Source organism: Eubalaena glacialis, chromosome 10 (assembly GCF_028564815.1).
Source record: "Eubalaena glacialis isolate mEubGla1 chromosome 10, mEubGla1.1.hap2.+ XY, whole genome shotgun sequence".
Classification (NCBI taxonomy): domain Eukaryota; kingdom Metazoa; phylum Chordata; class Mammalia; order Artiodactyla; family Balaenidae; genus Eubalaena; species Eubalaena glacialis.
The window spans coordinates 73,475,670-73,489,243 of NC_083725.1; the positions used below are offsets into that span (position 1 = coordinate 73,475,670).

Sequence of the window (13,574 nt, forward strand, 5' to 3'; positions counted from 1 at the left end):
AGTGCCCGCTATGTGTCTAGAGCACGGTACTTGGACCACATTGTATTGGTCTCCATAGAATTGCTTTGGTTTTTGGCCCACGTTATCCACTAACCTTTGACCTATTTTGAGAACATCACAGGAAAGCAGTGAGTTCTGCTGGGCTCTATTTACTGTGAGGATATTATCATGAATGTTGTTTATCCCACTATACAAAGTCTCTCTGTGGAAACAAGGGATGGTTCTCCCTTCCTTAGGAAGAGCTGTGCTTCTCCTAGGCAGATCAACTTGACTTGAACATACTGATCTGTGCATCTTTTAACTCAGTTGTGCTTCCCTTTTTCCACTGGCTGCTAGAGTAGATTCAGTTTTGTTTTTTTTTAATCTACTTCTAGCATGTGTTATAGACTCTATGGCACGCATTTTGTGTATTAACTGAACGTACGATATCAACTTCCTTCCTTCCTCTTCTTTTTTTTTTTTGTCAACTAGCTGCCTCTCTGGGTGATTGTGTGGGTAGGTCTTTTATCGTACGAACACACTGCACTCCATTTGACTGAAGCCCAGGTGGCGTGGTAGCTGGCTGGAGTCTTGTGGAAGGAGCCTTCCCTTCATCTCCTGCTGGAGAAGTGCCAGCTGCCAGTGGTGGGTGGCCCTGTGCATGTGCTGACTTTGGCACTGGTGCTGGATATACACAGCTTCACTTGGGTGCCTGGGTCCTTTCTGTTCTCAGTCTCTCTCCTCTGAAAGTCACCATCATGTGAGTTCTTGGACAGAGAAGCAATTGACCTGCTGCTTAAGAACTATTTTCCTTTCTTTTCTTGTTAGGTTCTGAGAAATGTAGGTTATAATTATATCTTTGGATACTAGTCAGTGTTTGACCATGTGATGACGGGAATATTAATTAATGGAACAATAATAAACTGCCATCAGCACAAAGAAGCCGTTAGTGATTGCTAAGGCCCTTTGTTTATGGTATGAAAGAGCTTCCATAACACTGAACAAGATGCAGACTGGAGAGGGGCTAGAGGAAAAGGCAGTGGAATGGCAGGGGTGCCCTGTCCGTCTGGCCTGTGCCTGGCACAGCTGCCCTGGGAAATGGACCCTGGGCTCACCCTCCCGCTGCACCTTCGACAAACAGCCAGTGCTTCTCTCACAAGTGACACTCCAGGGCTTGAATGCAGATTTCTTGGTCCCTGTTTCTTTTTAGAACCAGGCCTGGCTCTGCCACCTGCCCTCACCTAGGCAGTGCACTGGGGAAGGGATGGGACAAGGGAAGGCAGGAGGTATGTTTTCTTAATGGGGCGGGTGGGATGGGGTGTGGTTGGAAAGCCCATTCTGAAGGTTGGAATGTGGCGAAATGGGCTCAGGAGAAGGGGACCACCTCTGGGCCCCTGTGCCTGGTCTCCTCTCTGACATTCTCCTTTGTACAATCGTGACTTTCCTTTGGGATATAGGATTACCCGCCTTACGAACATTGGAGCATTGATTCCTCTGGACCAGCCCAGGTGTCAATGAGTGTCATTTCCCGTTTAGCAATAAGATCTGGATTTTCAGACTGCTGAGCCCCTGGATGGCCTACTGTGCGCTTCTGGTTTGGGCCCTTAAATTCCTCTTGGAAGAAGGGCGTAGTCGTAGCACTGGGCCAGTTCAGTTCCATTAGCAGCTACCTCCCTCCTCCCTGCCTACAACCAGGGCAGACACACCCAGGAAGTGACTGCAGCTCCTGTCTCTAGCTCAGGGCATCTTACAAGCTTTGCCTCTCAACTGACATCTCAAATCTCCCTTTCCTCTGTTTTCCATGGTTTCTGGCTACTTGGTATTTCCTGTGTTTTCCCTCTGCTTGGCCCTTGAGATCCCTCTGGCTGTCATTTGGGTTCTTCTCGAGACGTTTCGTCTTAGCTTATTCCTCTCAGCTCTAACACTGCGGCAACTCCACGTGCCACCCTGGTTGCCAGAGCCCTTATTGAGGGGTGGGATTGGCCACTTCTGAAAGGGATGTGTGAGTAGATGAAGGGCCTTCCGTTTGGCATCCCTCATCCTCCAGGCTCTCGGCGATGTTCAGGATGGGCCTCCACACCGTGAGGTGTGCCTCGGCTCTGGAGAACTCTGACGTGAGAGTCAGGAGACAAGATCTGTGCAGGAGTTGTTCCCATATAGTTCCTCGGTGAATGGTACCAGCTCCCTGGTCTCAAAGAGGAGACCCTTATTGCTATTGGTGCTGCTGGCCAGCTGTGCCTCCAGCTAAACCAGACCCAACACGCCCAGTCACGTCAAGCGCCGCCGGGTCTGGAGTTCCACCGAGGCCTTTCTAGCCAAAGGTGAGGTCATCCAGGGGGTGGTTTTTGCCAACTTTCGGGGCACGCCTATCAGTGGCATCTGATCTGGTCCTCCTTGTAGTAGTTTTGAAATCCTGTGGTTTCCTGTTTAGGTGGGTGGTTTTGCATAGATAATGAGCGAAACTGTCCTCACCAATTGCATACTTCATTTGGAAGTTGGTAAGATGTTTTTCCAGCCTTTTAAGTGTGTGTTTTTTTCCTCTTCCCTTTAGTCCCAGGTAAATCACCACAGTGCTGCTAGTAATGAAACGTACCAGGAACGCTTAGCACGTCTAGAAGGAGATAAGGAGTCCCTCATATTACAGGTGGGTCCTTTTTGGTGGGAACCAGCTTATTCTGTTACCTCCAACTCTGTAACTGGCTTAAGTAGGAGGGAAGTCCAAAGGGTTTTCTCTGTTGGATGTCTCCTGCTCCCAAAGTGTAAGTTTTTCAAAAGACTTTTCCTGAAACAAAGGAGAAAGTAACTGGGGGCACAATTTAACTCTGGCCTTGGCTTTTGGGGGCTGTGAACGGATTCATTTATTTATCATGGACTACAAGAGTACCTGCATCTATACACTGGAAGCTCTGTGGCCAGGCTGATTAATGGGGCCCTGTCTTCCAGGAGTCTTGCAAAGGAGATGTGTCCTCATGTCACTAATAAAGCAAAGCCTCTTAAAAAGCCCCAGGGTGGATGCTAACAGGATCAGGCCCAATCCATCTGGAGTTGGATCTAGACTGATCACTTTGAGGCCAAACCCCCTGAAGCTGTTAACATGGGTTAATAAGCCTTTGATGACTCTCTTACTTTGAAGAAAGGAACTCCAAAACTTTTCAGGGACAAAGAGTCAAAGACGTTGTTTCAGGTCTGAAAACTTGCATTGCATTCTGAAAAGTTGATCTTTCTCATGGGATGCTTTTTGCTGAGGTAGGAGCTCTTTGCTGTGTCAGTTCTCAAACGCACGAATCAAGCCTCAAGGTCTGGTATGCCTCAGACACTGTGATTGACAATTTAGAGAATAAATAAGACTAATATCCTAATCCCAGCTCCTTAAAAAGCTTGAAAGGTGGTGATTAAGACTGGTAAGTGTGACGGAAGCGAGGGGGGCAGGTAGGGTTCTGGGACCCTCCCTAGACTATGGGCCTTAGCTTAGAGCATTAGAGTTAGCACTAGAGTTAAGAGGCTGCAGTATGTTTGGCTTTTTTCCTTCCGTTTTACCTTATTTCTTTTATTCATTTCACTTCATTTTATGAATGTAGGTATAATATCTGATTATTTTAGAAACTTTGGAAAGTCAAAAAGAATTTAACATGTTGGCCCTTTCTTCCAGTCTTTTTTTTTTTTCCTGTCCTGCCCCTATTTTAAAAAATTAAGCTCAGACCAAATATACAATTACACAATTTTGCATCCTAGGTTTTTTTTTTTTTTTCTTCACTTCATTGATTTGTTCATTAAAAACTATTTGCATGCCCACAACTCAGTGGATACTGGTTTTAGGTGCTGGGGTTATAGCAGTGAATAAAATAGACAAAGTCCCTGTTCTCAAGCTTCCATTCGTGTGTGTGTGTGTGTGTGTGTGTGTGTGTGTGTGTGTGTGTGTGCGCGCGTGTGCGTACATGTATGATAAACCAATTCACAAAATGTTTCCAGTGATGATAAATGCTATGGAAAAAAATAAAGCAGGATAGGACTGTGTGGTCAGGGAAGACCTCCCCGATAGGAGGAGACTTAAGGAGCTGGGGAGGGAGCCCCACAGAGGCTGGGAGAAGCACGTGCCAGGCAGAGGAGGTGGTTGGTCCAGCGAGCACCCTGAGGTAGGCGTGTGCTTGGTGTGTGGGAAGAACAGGAAGGGGCCGTGTGGTTGGAGCTGGTGACCCTGAGAAGCCTGGGAACTGCCTCCTGAGAGGTAGCAGGGGCCAGATTATATAGCACGTTAGAGTGCAGACGTTTTGAGGGATGTGTAATTTGAACCTCCATCCCAATGACACAACTGATGGAAGAGCGTCCAGTTTAGAATTTTGCCACAAATAGTATCAAGCTACAAACTAATGAACCCGGAACCTTCATGGCTGAAATGAGACATTTCTATTTAGAGGGTTACAATTTAATAAAGAATTCCTGTGTGATAATCTCTCTGATATTTTAAAAATTCCGAATTCTTGAATAATCCTTAATGAAATAATTCTAGCACAATTGGGGAGCTGCTCATCAGAAAAGTCAGAAGTTGGGTCCTAGTGGTTTCTATCCCTCCAGGAGCTTGTGGACAGACTCTCGGAGTTGCTCTTACGTGCTCACTGCTGTCTCTAGAGGCTCCATGGAGCAGGTTAGACAGATCCTCAGCATGGGAGCACCGCTTGCTTGATTAGTTCACAAGGCAGCTCAGCCAGACCAAATTCATTGGCGCCCTTGGCCCGGAATGTTCTCCTGGGTTTACTTGTGGAAGAACAAGGGAAATCACACAGGGCAAAATACTTTGTTTTCAGGATTAAACAACAAATAAAACCAAAATCTTGTATTTCTTCATTAGAATGTGACTTCTTAATGCAAGGATTTTCATCTTTTTCTCTTTCCCCCACTTCTGTATCCCTTCGGTTTCTAAAATTATGCCTAGCATGTGGTAGGGGCTCAGAAAATATTTGTTTTTCTTGAATAAAGGTCACATTTAGAACCTTTATACATTTTCTCCTAATTTTCTACACCTCTACATTCATAACCTAGACTGAGTATTCATGTTCATAAGGCCCCCACAACCCGGTGTATCTCGAGTCTTATGAGCAGCTGGGCTATAAGCTATAGAATGCCAGAGACCACATGTTATTCCTCTTGGTACCTGAGACCACACGTTATTCATCTGGGTACCTATTCCGCTGGGTGATGCCAGCGCATGGCCCCCAGGTGTGGTGCAGACTCTCTAAGTGTTAATTATCCCAATAAGATTAACCATAACACATCCCCAACAGAAACTCTGGAACCCAGGGAGCAAAGGCCACCCCTGGCATCCTACTCTTTTGAAATTAGAGTTAGTAGTTGAAAAGACCAGGACGGCTGATCATGTTAGGCAGCGAGGATAAGGCGCCCATTTTTGGATTATAATTGAAATGTTAGCACACCATGCATCAGCTCCAGGAGTATGTTTCAATAATTCATTAATCACTTAGGAACATAAAAATGGAAAGCTTAAAGCAGCCATATTCATTAAGATCAGTGCCTCTGTAAAAGGGAGCTTTATAATTCATAACTTTATTTAAGCATGCATGAGTGAATTCACATTAACTCTCATGCTCCAGCTATCATTCCTTTACAGACTGAGAAATAATTTATGATCATCTATATGTAAATGGTGATGAGTCAACCATTGGTTAAAAACCAAAAGGCTATAAAGGATCTCAATTTACCAGTCCTTGATTTCTTTATTTTGGGAGAGGTCACTCATATGCTTTCTTCCTCTTCCTGCTCTGAGGCACCTTTTAATAATAATTATTTAATAGTAATACGGAAAAGGATTATTTAATAATAATAAGGAAAAGGATTTAAAAATAAGGAAAATTAATAATAAGGAAAAGGGCTGTTGGCTGATAGAGGAGGCTTTGAAAATCCTCTCAGTCTGTATTTAGGGTGTAATTTAAATGATTTATTGTAAATGGATTTTTATTTACTAACAATTCCAATAGATAGTCTCGATGTTCTTCAGAAAGACGACTGTTTTCCTGCCACTGTATATGCAGTGTGGCTTGTGTATATTTATGACTTAAAGTCATGTTTTGGCCTGTGAAGCACAAAAACCTTCCTGCAGCCAAGTTTTGTCGGTGCTAATACATGCCCTTTACGTCCCACATTCCTTAATTGCTTCAGAGCCCTTGCCTGATAGGTGAGCTGTCCTCACACCCTGATGAGAGCGGTAAGGTCATTGGCTGCTCTGCATAGAAGTTTGGATTGCGCTTCCACGTGAGGTGGCAGAAGCCCTGGCGAGCCAGCTGAGGTATTCCTTGAGGTCGGGCTGCCCAAGGGAACTCTGTGAGAGGCATAAGGAGCCAGAGTCCAGGCCAGAGGCCGCTCTCGTGGCTGCTGGGTGTTTTTCTCCTGAGTCTGTCAAGAGCTGGAAATGTGACCAACCTGGTCCAGGTGGTGGCTGGGACTTCCTGGCCAGGTGAGAAAGCAACCGGGGTTCCCTTCATGCAGGACACTTCCCCCACCTGCCACCCATCAAAAATAACAGCCATTCTTCTCACATCAAGAATCAGTGGTGTGGCTTCTCAGCTCCCCTCCGGCGGGGAGCCGGTCCCAATCCTGCACCCTTGCTTTATTTCCTGGGACAGGTGAGTGTCCTCACAGACCAAGTGGAAGCCCAAGGAGAGAAGATTCGGGACCTGGAAGTGTGTCTGGAAGGGCACCAGGTGAAACTCAATGCTGCTGAAGAGATGCTTCAACAGGTAAGGGTGGGTGGGGCCCAGGGCCTTGGGTCCTGCAGCCGCTCACGTGGGCAAGCCCCTTTCTGGGTCCAAGTTACAGAGCTCGCTGCTTCCTTTCCCGTCCTGCCTGGAGGGAGGGTTGGCTGCTGGAGGGAGGGTTGGCTGCTTAGCCTGTGGTGTTTACACAGCAGGTGAAACCGGAGGGGGAGGGCAGGGAAGGGCTGGCCTGGAGGAATAACTTGTTGGGCTGGTTTGACAGATTCCCAGGGCACTTTCTCCTGGCCTGGTTCAGTGCAGAGCTCTCTGCTGGCCATGTCCCCCTCATCTTATCACACCAACCACACTGGACACGCTTAACTGGCTAACTCCTTATGACCAAGTAACCCACAGTTCGGGCATGGCACTGTTGTCGCCTTTGCCCTGTAAGTGGCATCTGGGGTTTTCGAAAGTCGATTAACTTATTTTGTGCCTCTTTCCTACCCTCACTCTTTCCCCTCTCACTGTGTGTGGCTTTCTTTGATAAAACCGATCACATATTCCATAAATAATATTTTAATATAATTTAATACATATTAAAATGAAAAAAATTAGCTGCTCTTTTACCATTCAGGAACATCTCTTAAATGTCTTCTTGTTTCTCTTTGGGCCTTTTTGTGTTATATGTACATATAATGTACAAAACACTATTTGCACCAGAGATACGATTTAGTCCTCAGCCTTTCTATGCTTCACATCATAGAGTGAGTTTTTTTCCACCTTTTTTCTTTTTTTTTTGGTAAAAGTATTACAATTGAATTGACTCTTCTTGAACAGTCTGACCCCATTGTAAATAATGAGCTGCAGTTTTTAGGAAGAGATGTTGAATTTTTATCAAAAGTCTTTTCACAATTTGTTGAGATGCTAATCAGCAATTTTATTTTATGAACTCTAGTAATATATCTAATTAATTTCCTTAACTTGCATCATTTTTGCATTTCAGTTATTTTGAAAAATAAACCATGACTGAAGTTTATGTGTGTATGCTTTGTAGCTCCTGGTATAGTACTTGGCACATAAAAGGTGCTCACTAATTATTTAAAGAATGAAAGTCCATCTCTTAAGATGAGCGAGTTTAGTTAGAAGACTGCTTATAATCTCCCTCCCCCACCCCCCAAGCTCTAACCTTTTTTTTTTTTTTTTTAATTGCTTTGGTCAGCATAAAATTCAAATTGTTTCTCCACAGCATAGTAATGAACAGAGGCTTTGAATATGACCTTTGGTCTTAGGGTAAATATCTTAGTTTCTAGGTGTTTCTTAGCTTTGAGTGCATTTGAAAAACTTTTTTAAAAATCAATATTTTTATGCAAACGTCTTTGTAGAAACTAGTTCCGACAGCTTGGAAGCTGTTATTAGTTTATCCCTTCATTGCTGATTAATAAGTTACCACATTCTTGGCTCCATTTGATTTTCTGTTTAAATCGTATGCCATTTCTCTTGCTTATCATATTCCCTGGAAATCCGAGTAGCAACGGGAGTGAATCTTTCTTTTTATTTACTCTTAAAAGTTGAATCTTTCTTTTGAAGACCCAGGAAAGAAAATAGCCTGGTGGAAAAATCTCAAATGGCAGAAAAGCATTTTCACAAGAGTGCATGGGACAACCCACTAGATTATATTTTCAAGACAGCAAAAGATGCGGTTCTGGGGTGGGGACCAGGGAGGAAGATGATGGGAGGGGCTGTTTAAAAAAAAAAAAAAAAAAAAAAAAAAAAAAAACCTAGACAGAGACCAAGAAAATTTGCATGTGGAAGGGAACATGTCAGAAAAATGGCAGAAGGCTGATGTTTCAGGAAGGCAGTGCCTGGTGAGTAACCACATGAGCGGAGGTCAGAAAATGGCCCATCGTGGTGCCTGAGCTCTCTGAGGTTGTCTTATCCTTCTAAGCATTATCCCATAGACTGGATTTTTTACTTTTAAAAAAGTCTTAAGCTCAACTGCCCCTTATATCCTGTTTATTCTAAATCTTCTTTCTTGTGTGCTGTGGCTGGGGTAGCAGTCATGTGGTTTGCATGTACCATAGAGGTGGATGTCTTGGCTTGGTATATCTTGGAGTGCAGTAGCTCTTATTTGCTACCTCTGGGGTTGAAAGATTTTCCTGAAATTAACCAAGTTATTTTTATGCCCATGTCTTTGACCGTCTTCTCTCAGCCTTTCAAGGGTAAAATGAAAGGAGTGTGCAGTACTCCTTTCCTGGAGAATTCTGAGTTCATGTCATAGGCATTTGAGGCTCCGCTCCCACTCATGTGTTCTCTGGGCTTGGTGGTGCCTGAACTGGAGATCATTGGGTTGCCAGCTCTAAATGACACATTGAATGTTCTGCACATGCTAATGCTTTCCTGAAATCTGCTTGATACTGTTTGAAAAGACACTTAATTCTTGCATCACAATGCTGATGTGATGCCATCTATAGCATGGAATACATACGTAAGTGTCCTCTGAACTGGGGATAGGCAGAGACTTGCCTGGTTTGACTATGATATCCTGGGCCCCAGGGCTCATGGTAGGGCAAGCATGACTCACATCCTTGAGGCAGAGAATGGAGGCAAACAATTGCCTCTTTCTTTTTTTTTTTAATTTTTATTTAATTAATTAATTAATTTTATTTTGGCTCCGTTGGGTCTTCGTTGCTGTGCGCGGGCTTTCTCTAGTTGCGGCAAGCCAGGGACTACTCTTTGTTGCAGTGCACGGGCTTCTCATTACGGAGGGTTCTCTTGTTGCAGAGCACGGGCTCTGGGCACACGACCTTCAGTAGTTGTGGCTCGCGGGCTCAGTAGTTGTGGCTCGCGGGCCCTAGAGCGCAGGCTCAGTAGTTGTGGGACACGGGCTTAGCTGCTCCAGGGCATGTGGGATCTTCCTGGACCAGGGCTCGAACCCGTGTCCCCTGCACTGGCAGGAGGACTCCCAACCACTGCGCCACCGGGGAAGTCCACAATTACCTCTTTCTGCCAGCCCTGAGCCAAGCCTGGCCTCCTGTTAAAGGCCTGAGGAGCTCTGAAGGAGACCCTTTCACTGTCACAGCGTGGGGCCTTCTGACTGCCTATTGACACTGCTTCCCTTGGGGAGGCAGCTCCTGCTAGCCCTTACACACTGAATACATCCTTTCTAAAGGAGCCAGCCGCTACTCAATTCTAGCTGACCGCCCATGGAGGCCCATTACTGCTTTTCACAAGAAGCTGGAAATCCAGATGTAAAAATTTAAAGATCAGTCTTTCTATTTTAAAAACATTGGCAACTAATTTAAATGAAAAAGAAGTATTGTGTGAACCACACAATATTTATTGTACCTTTAGGCCAAGCCTGGCCCACAGATCTCCAGTCTGCAACCTCTATTCCAGACTTTGCCCCCTTGGCTGGCTAGAAGACCTCTGGGGGGACTTAAGGAAACCCAGACCCAACCAGCATCGTCCAAACCCTGTGCGTCCATGGGTTCCAAACCCCACTGCGCTGTCTCTCCCTACAGCTGTTCTCCTGACCAGTGTTCCCCACCCAACTCACGAGCCACGGACCCCTCAGCCTGGCTTGGCCTGGTCCCCTGCTAAGTGCTGATCTCTTAGCTCTCATCTGTTTTCTTCTACACGTTAACCCATCTGGTCTCCAGAAAGGGAGAGCATGAAGACCCATGGGGTTAGACAGGCAAACCAGGACCAAACAGAATCGGCACAGAGGCAGGGCCACATGAGCCACGCATAGATTATAGACACATTTGAGGGCAAAATATTTCTTGTCTGCAGCCTGTTGCAGGACACAGGGTGGGAATGGGGCAGCTACAAGCGTCTCTTAGAGCTGCCTGTGGAAACACCTACTCTGATATGGTCTCTGACTCACTGAGTGTGTCTAGATTCCCCAGGGAACCTTCCCCATTAGGAAGAGACATCTCCCAGGAAATGTACAAGTGGGTCTTCAAAGGCCCACAGCCTGAGTCCATTTTCACCTCCGTTTTAAGCAGGTCAAGGCGTTGCCCAGCTGCATCTTTGAGGGCTGCACACTGAACTATCCGAGCCCAGAGCCCAGAATAACACCCCAGGAATACAGGTGTGGACCAGCGCCCTCCCCATTGTGATTGGCCTAGACCATGTTGGCAACAAAATCTCTCACAGAGAGTTCCTTATGCTCTGTGATGTATTTGAAGTCCCTGGTGACTTTTTCTAAAGTGGCCTCCATGGGTTCTCTGGGGTCCTGTCAATTCCTGCACGACAAGCTCCTCTGCCTCTGATCACTGACCCTTCTCCAGCGGGTAATGATTTCAGGGAGGAAGCTGATGCTGTTCAGTGGAGAAGAGGTCTTACACAGAGCTGGCAGCCAAATGGAACACTTTCCAGAGGCTGGCCATTGACAGGTGTAATCAACGCCAAGAGCAGCAGCCATGTTTAGTGCCAAAAAGAAGACAGGATAGGGAACCCAAGCGGGGAGGAAGAAAGGATGCAAAGCTCCTTGTGAGGACACAGCACAGCTTTTGGGAAACCTGGAAGGACACCAGGCTCTATCTCAGTCCTCCAACCTGACCCAGCGCCCCAGGTGTCAGGCAACCTCATTGTGTTGGCTGCCTTTTAGGTGAGGTGTGGAGAGTGACAAATTTAGGGGATTTGGAGTCCATGGACGTGACTTTCTGCAGATTCACCACTTGTGGTTGATCTGGGAAAGTCAGTGAACCTGGGTTCTTATTTATAGAGAACGGAGATGACAGTGTGGACTCTGCACTGCCCACCTCCTCGAGCTGTAGTACAGTTGTTCCAGTTTTGTTAAAACTGGACTATCACACAATGGCCAGGGGGTTACAGGACCCAGGACACAGGCCCAGTTCCTGCCCTTGAGTCGAGTGAGGGAACAGTGTGCCCAGGTGTATGAACTCAGCAAAGCGTCATCGGCACCCAGCTCATAAATTCCCGGAGAGCACCTTTAGGGGAGGTATTTCTACCTCAGAAAGGATATTAAACAGAGCTATGCACCTGACCCTGTGGGAGCACAAATCTGTCTGAGGAGACAGGACACTTGAGTGAAGAAAAAGGGGATTTGCCAGTTCTTCCCTAAAACTCCCCCTGGGAGATTTTGAGGCAGAGATAACTGCTTTCCTCAAGTTTATCTCATTTGATGTTGGAGCTCCAGACCGCAGTGTGAGGTAGGTGCTTTACCCCTTTTTACAGATAAGGGGACTGAGGTTCAGAGAGATGACTTAGTTAGTGGTGACTGAGTCTGGACTCAAACCCAGGTTGACTGCGAGCCCCTCTCCCTGGAAGAGGCTTCCCGGCAAGGCCTAGGCCTCTTACTTCAAAGGGCAGAGGGACACATTTTTCCTTTCAAGCCGTTCCATGGCCCGTTCTTTCATTCTGGTTTCAGGTTGCCAGTCTGGCTCCAGTCCTCCGTCATTGGTCAGAAACTCCCTGGGTCAGGTTCCACACTTAAAGTTGGAAGTAATCGCTTCAAGATGTGGCCCTTTAAGGAGAGCAAAGTTGAAAGGCAAATTCTCTTTATCAGCTCCAGTCAGACACTGAGCTTTGGGAAAAGGAAATGATGGTTTGCTCTGAGATGGAGGCTTTTTTTCATCTCCCAGAAAGGAGATGTATTTATCCTTCTGGAAGAGATTACTGGTAGTGGTGAAGTGAGGGGGTGAGTGATAATTTTGTTCATTGGTTTTCTTCATTACCCAGTTTCATGGTCCTGCCTAGTAAGAAACACAAACCACCGTCCTCCCATACCACCCCCTCCTCATCCCTTGCCCTCTCTCATTTACACAGGCAGCCTTGAACCAATCAGGAGAGCAGACACTACTGCTGCTTATGAACCTCTGCCCCTTATCTCCAGCCCCCTGCCTCCCCATTCCCCCCACCCCATCACAGTAGCTCTATGATTCCAAGAGATCCCAGCAGGATCCCACCCTGCGGGTCTCAGTAGGTGCCAAGCGTTGCCTTCGTGCTCTGGACAAACAGGCTGGATCAGAGATCAACTGCAGTCTTGGGGATGGGAGCTAAAGATCCAAGAATGTTACTCTTAAGGGGTAGACAGAATGAAAGATGCCAGCAGAGAAGACAAAGGAGAAAAAAGAAAGGTCAGGAAAATGGGACTTCCCAGGTGGTCCAGCGGTTAAGACTCCGTGCTCCCAATGCAGTGGGGCCGGGTTCGATCCCTGGTCGGGGAGCTAGATCCCGCATGCTGCAACTAAAGATCCCGCACACTGCAACTAAGACCCTGTGCAGCCAAAATTAATAAATAAATATTAGAAAGAAAGAAAGGTCAGGAAAATGGAAAGGGAGGGTGGGCTCACAGTAATGAGGGGATGCAGGGTGAGTCATTGGGTTGAGAGCTGAGAGGTGAAAGTTGCCTCGGAAAGTTGGGACGCTGGTCCCAGAGCCAGGGCTGTTTCTGTGTTCTGCTGAAGGCAGAAGCTGGGTTGCAGGCATGCAGACGTTTTCCTGAGAAGTGACAGGAGGGTGAGGAAGAAGAGGCAGCAAAGAGTGGATTATTCTTTTCAGAGCTTGGCTGTGAGGGGGAGAGGGGAGGGAAGAGAAAAAGCTGGCGTTCACACTCACACCACACACACAGTGTGTTTGCTTAGCCTGAGCGCTAGGGAGCCGATGGTGGTCCCTGCAGGGAAGGAAGGTCAAGAGGGAAGGTTCTTTCCAATGTCAGAAATTTGATCATGTTTATAGCCTGAGGGATGGAAGCTGATGGTGAGGGAGAGATTAAATGCCTGTCAGAGCGGATGATTAATGGGCCTACCCTAGAGTAGCGTAGACTTGGTGAGAACTTCCTCAAAGGCAGTACAGAGGTGAGGGAGGGCCCAGGTCCCTGTGAGCAGGCGTCATTCTGCACTACCGGCTAGAGGGAGAAACAGG

General features: G+C 46.5%; 1 protein-coding gene across 7 annotated transcripts in view; it reads left to right on the top strand.

Moving 5' to 3' along the window:
• The window catches only part of PPFIBP2 (PPFIA binding protein 2), a 151,900-nt gene that overhangs the window by 85,270 nt on the left and 53,056 nt on the right, over positions 1-13,574 (top strand). For 4 of the 7 annotated variants that reach the window (XM_061201396.1, XM_061201398.1, XM_061201397.1 and 1 more), the window contains 2 exons: positions 2,531-2,623; positions 6,615-6,728. In XM_061201396.1, the coding sequence (XP_061057379.1) occupies positions 2,531-2,623; positions 6,615-6,728 (207 nt within the window). Of the gene's footprint in view, positions 1-2,530; positions 2,624-6,392; positions 6,446-6,614; positions 6,729-13,574 lie in introns of those variants that run through there. The other 3 variants (XM_061201399.1, XM_061201402.1, XM_061201403.1) reach the window with 2 other exon arrangements.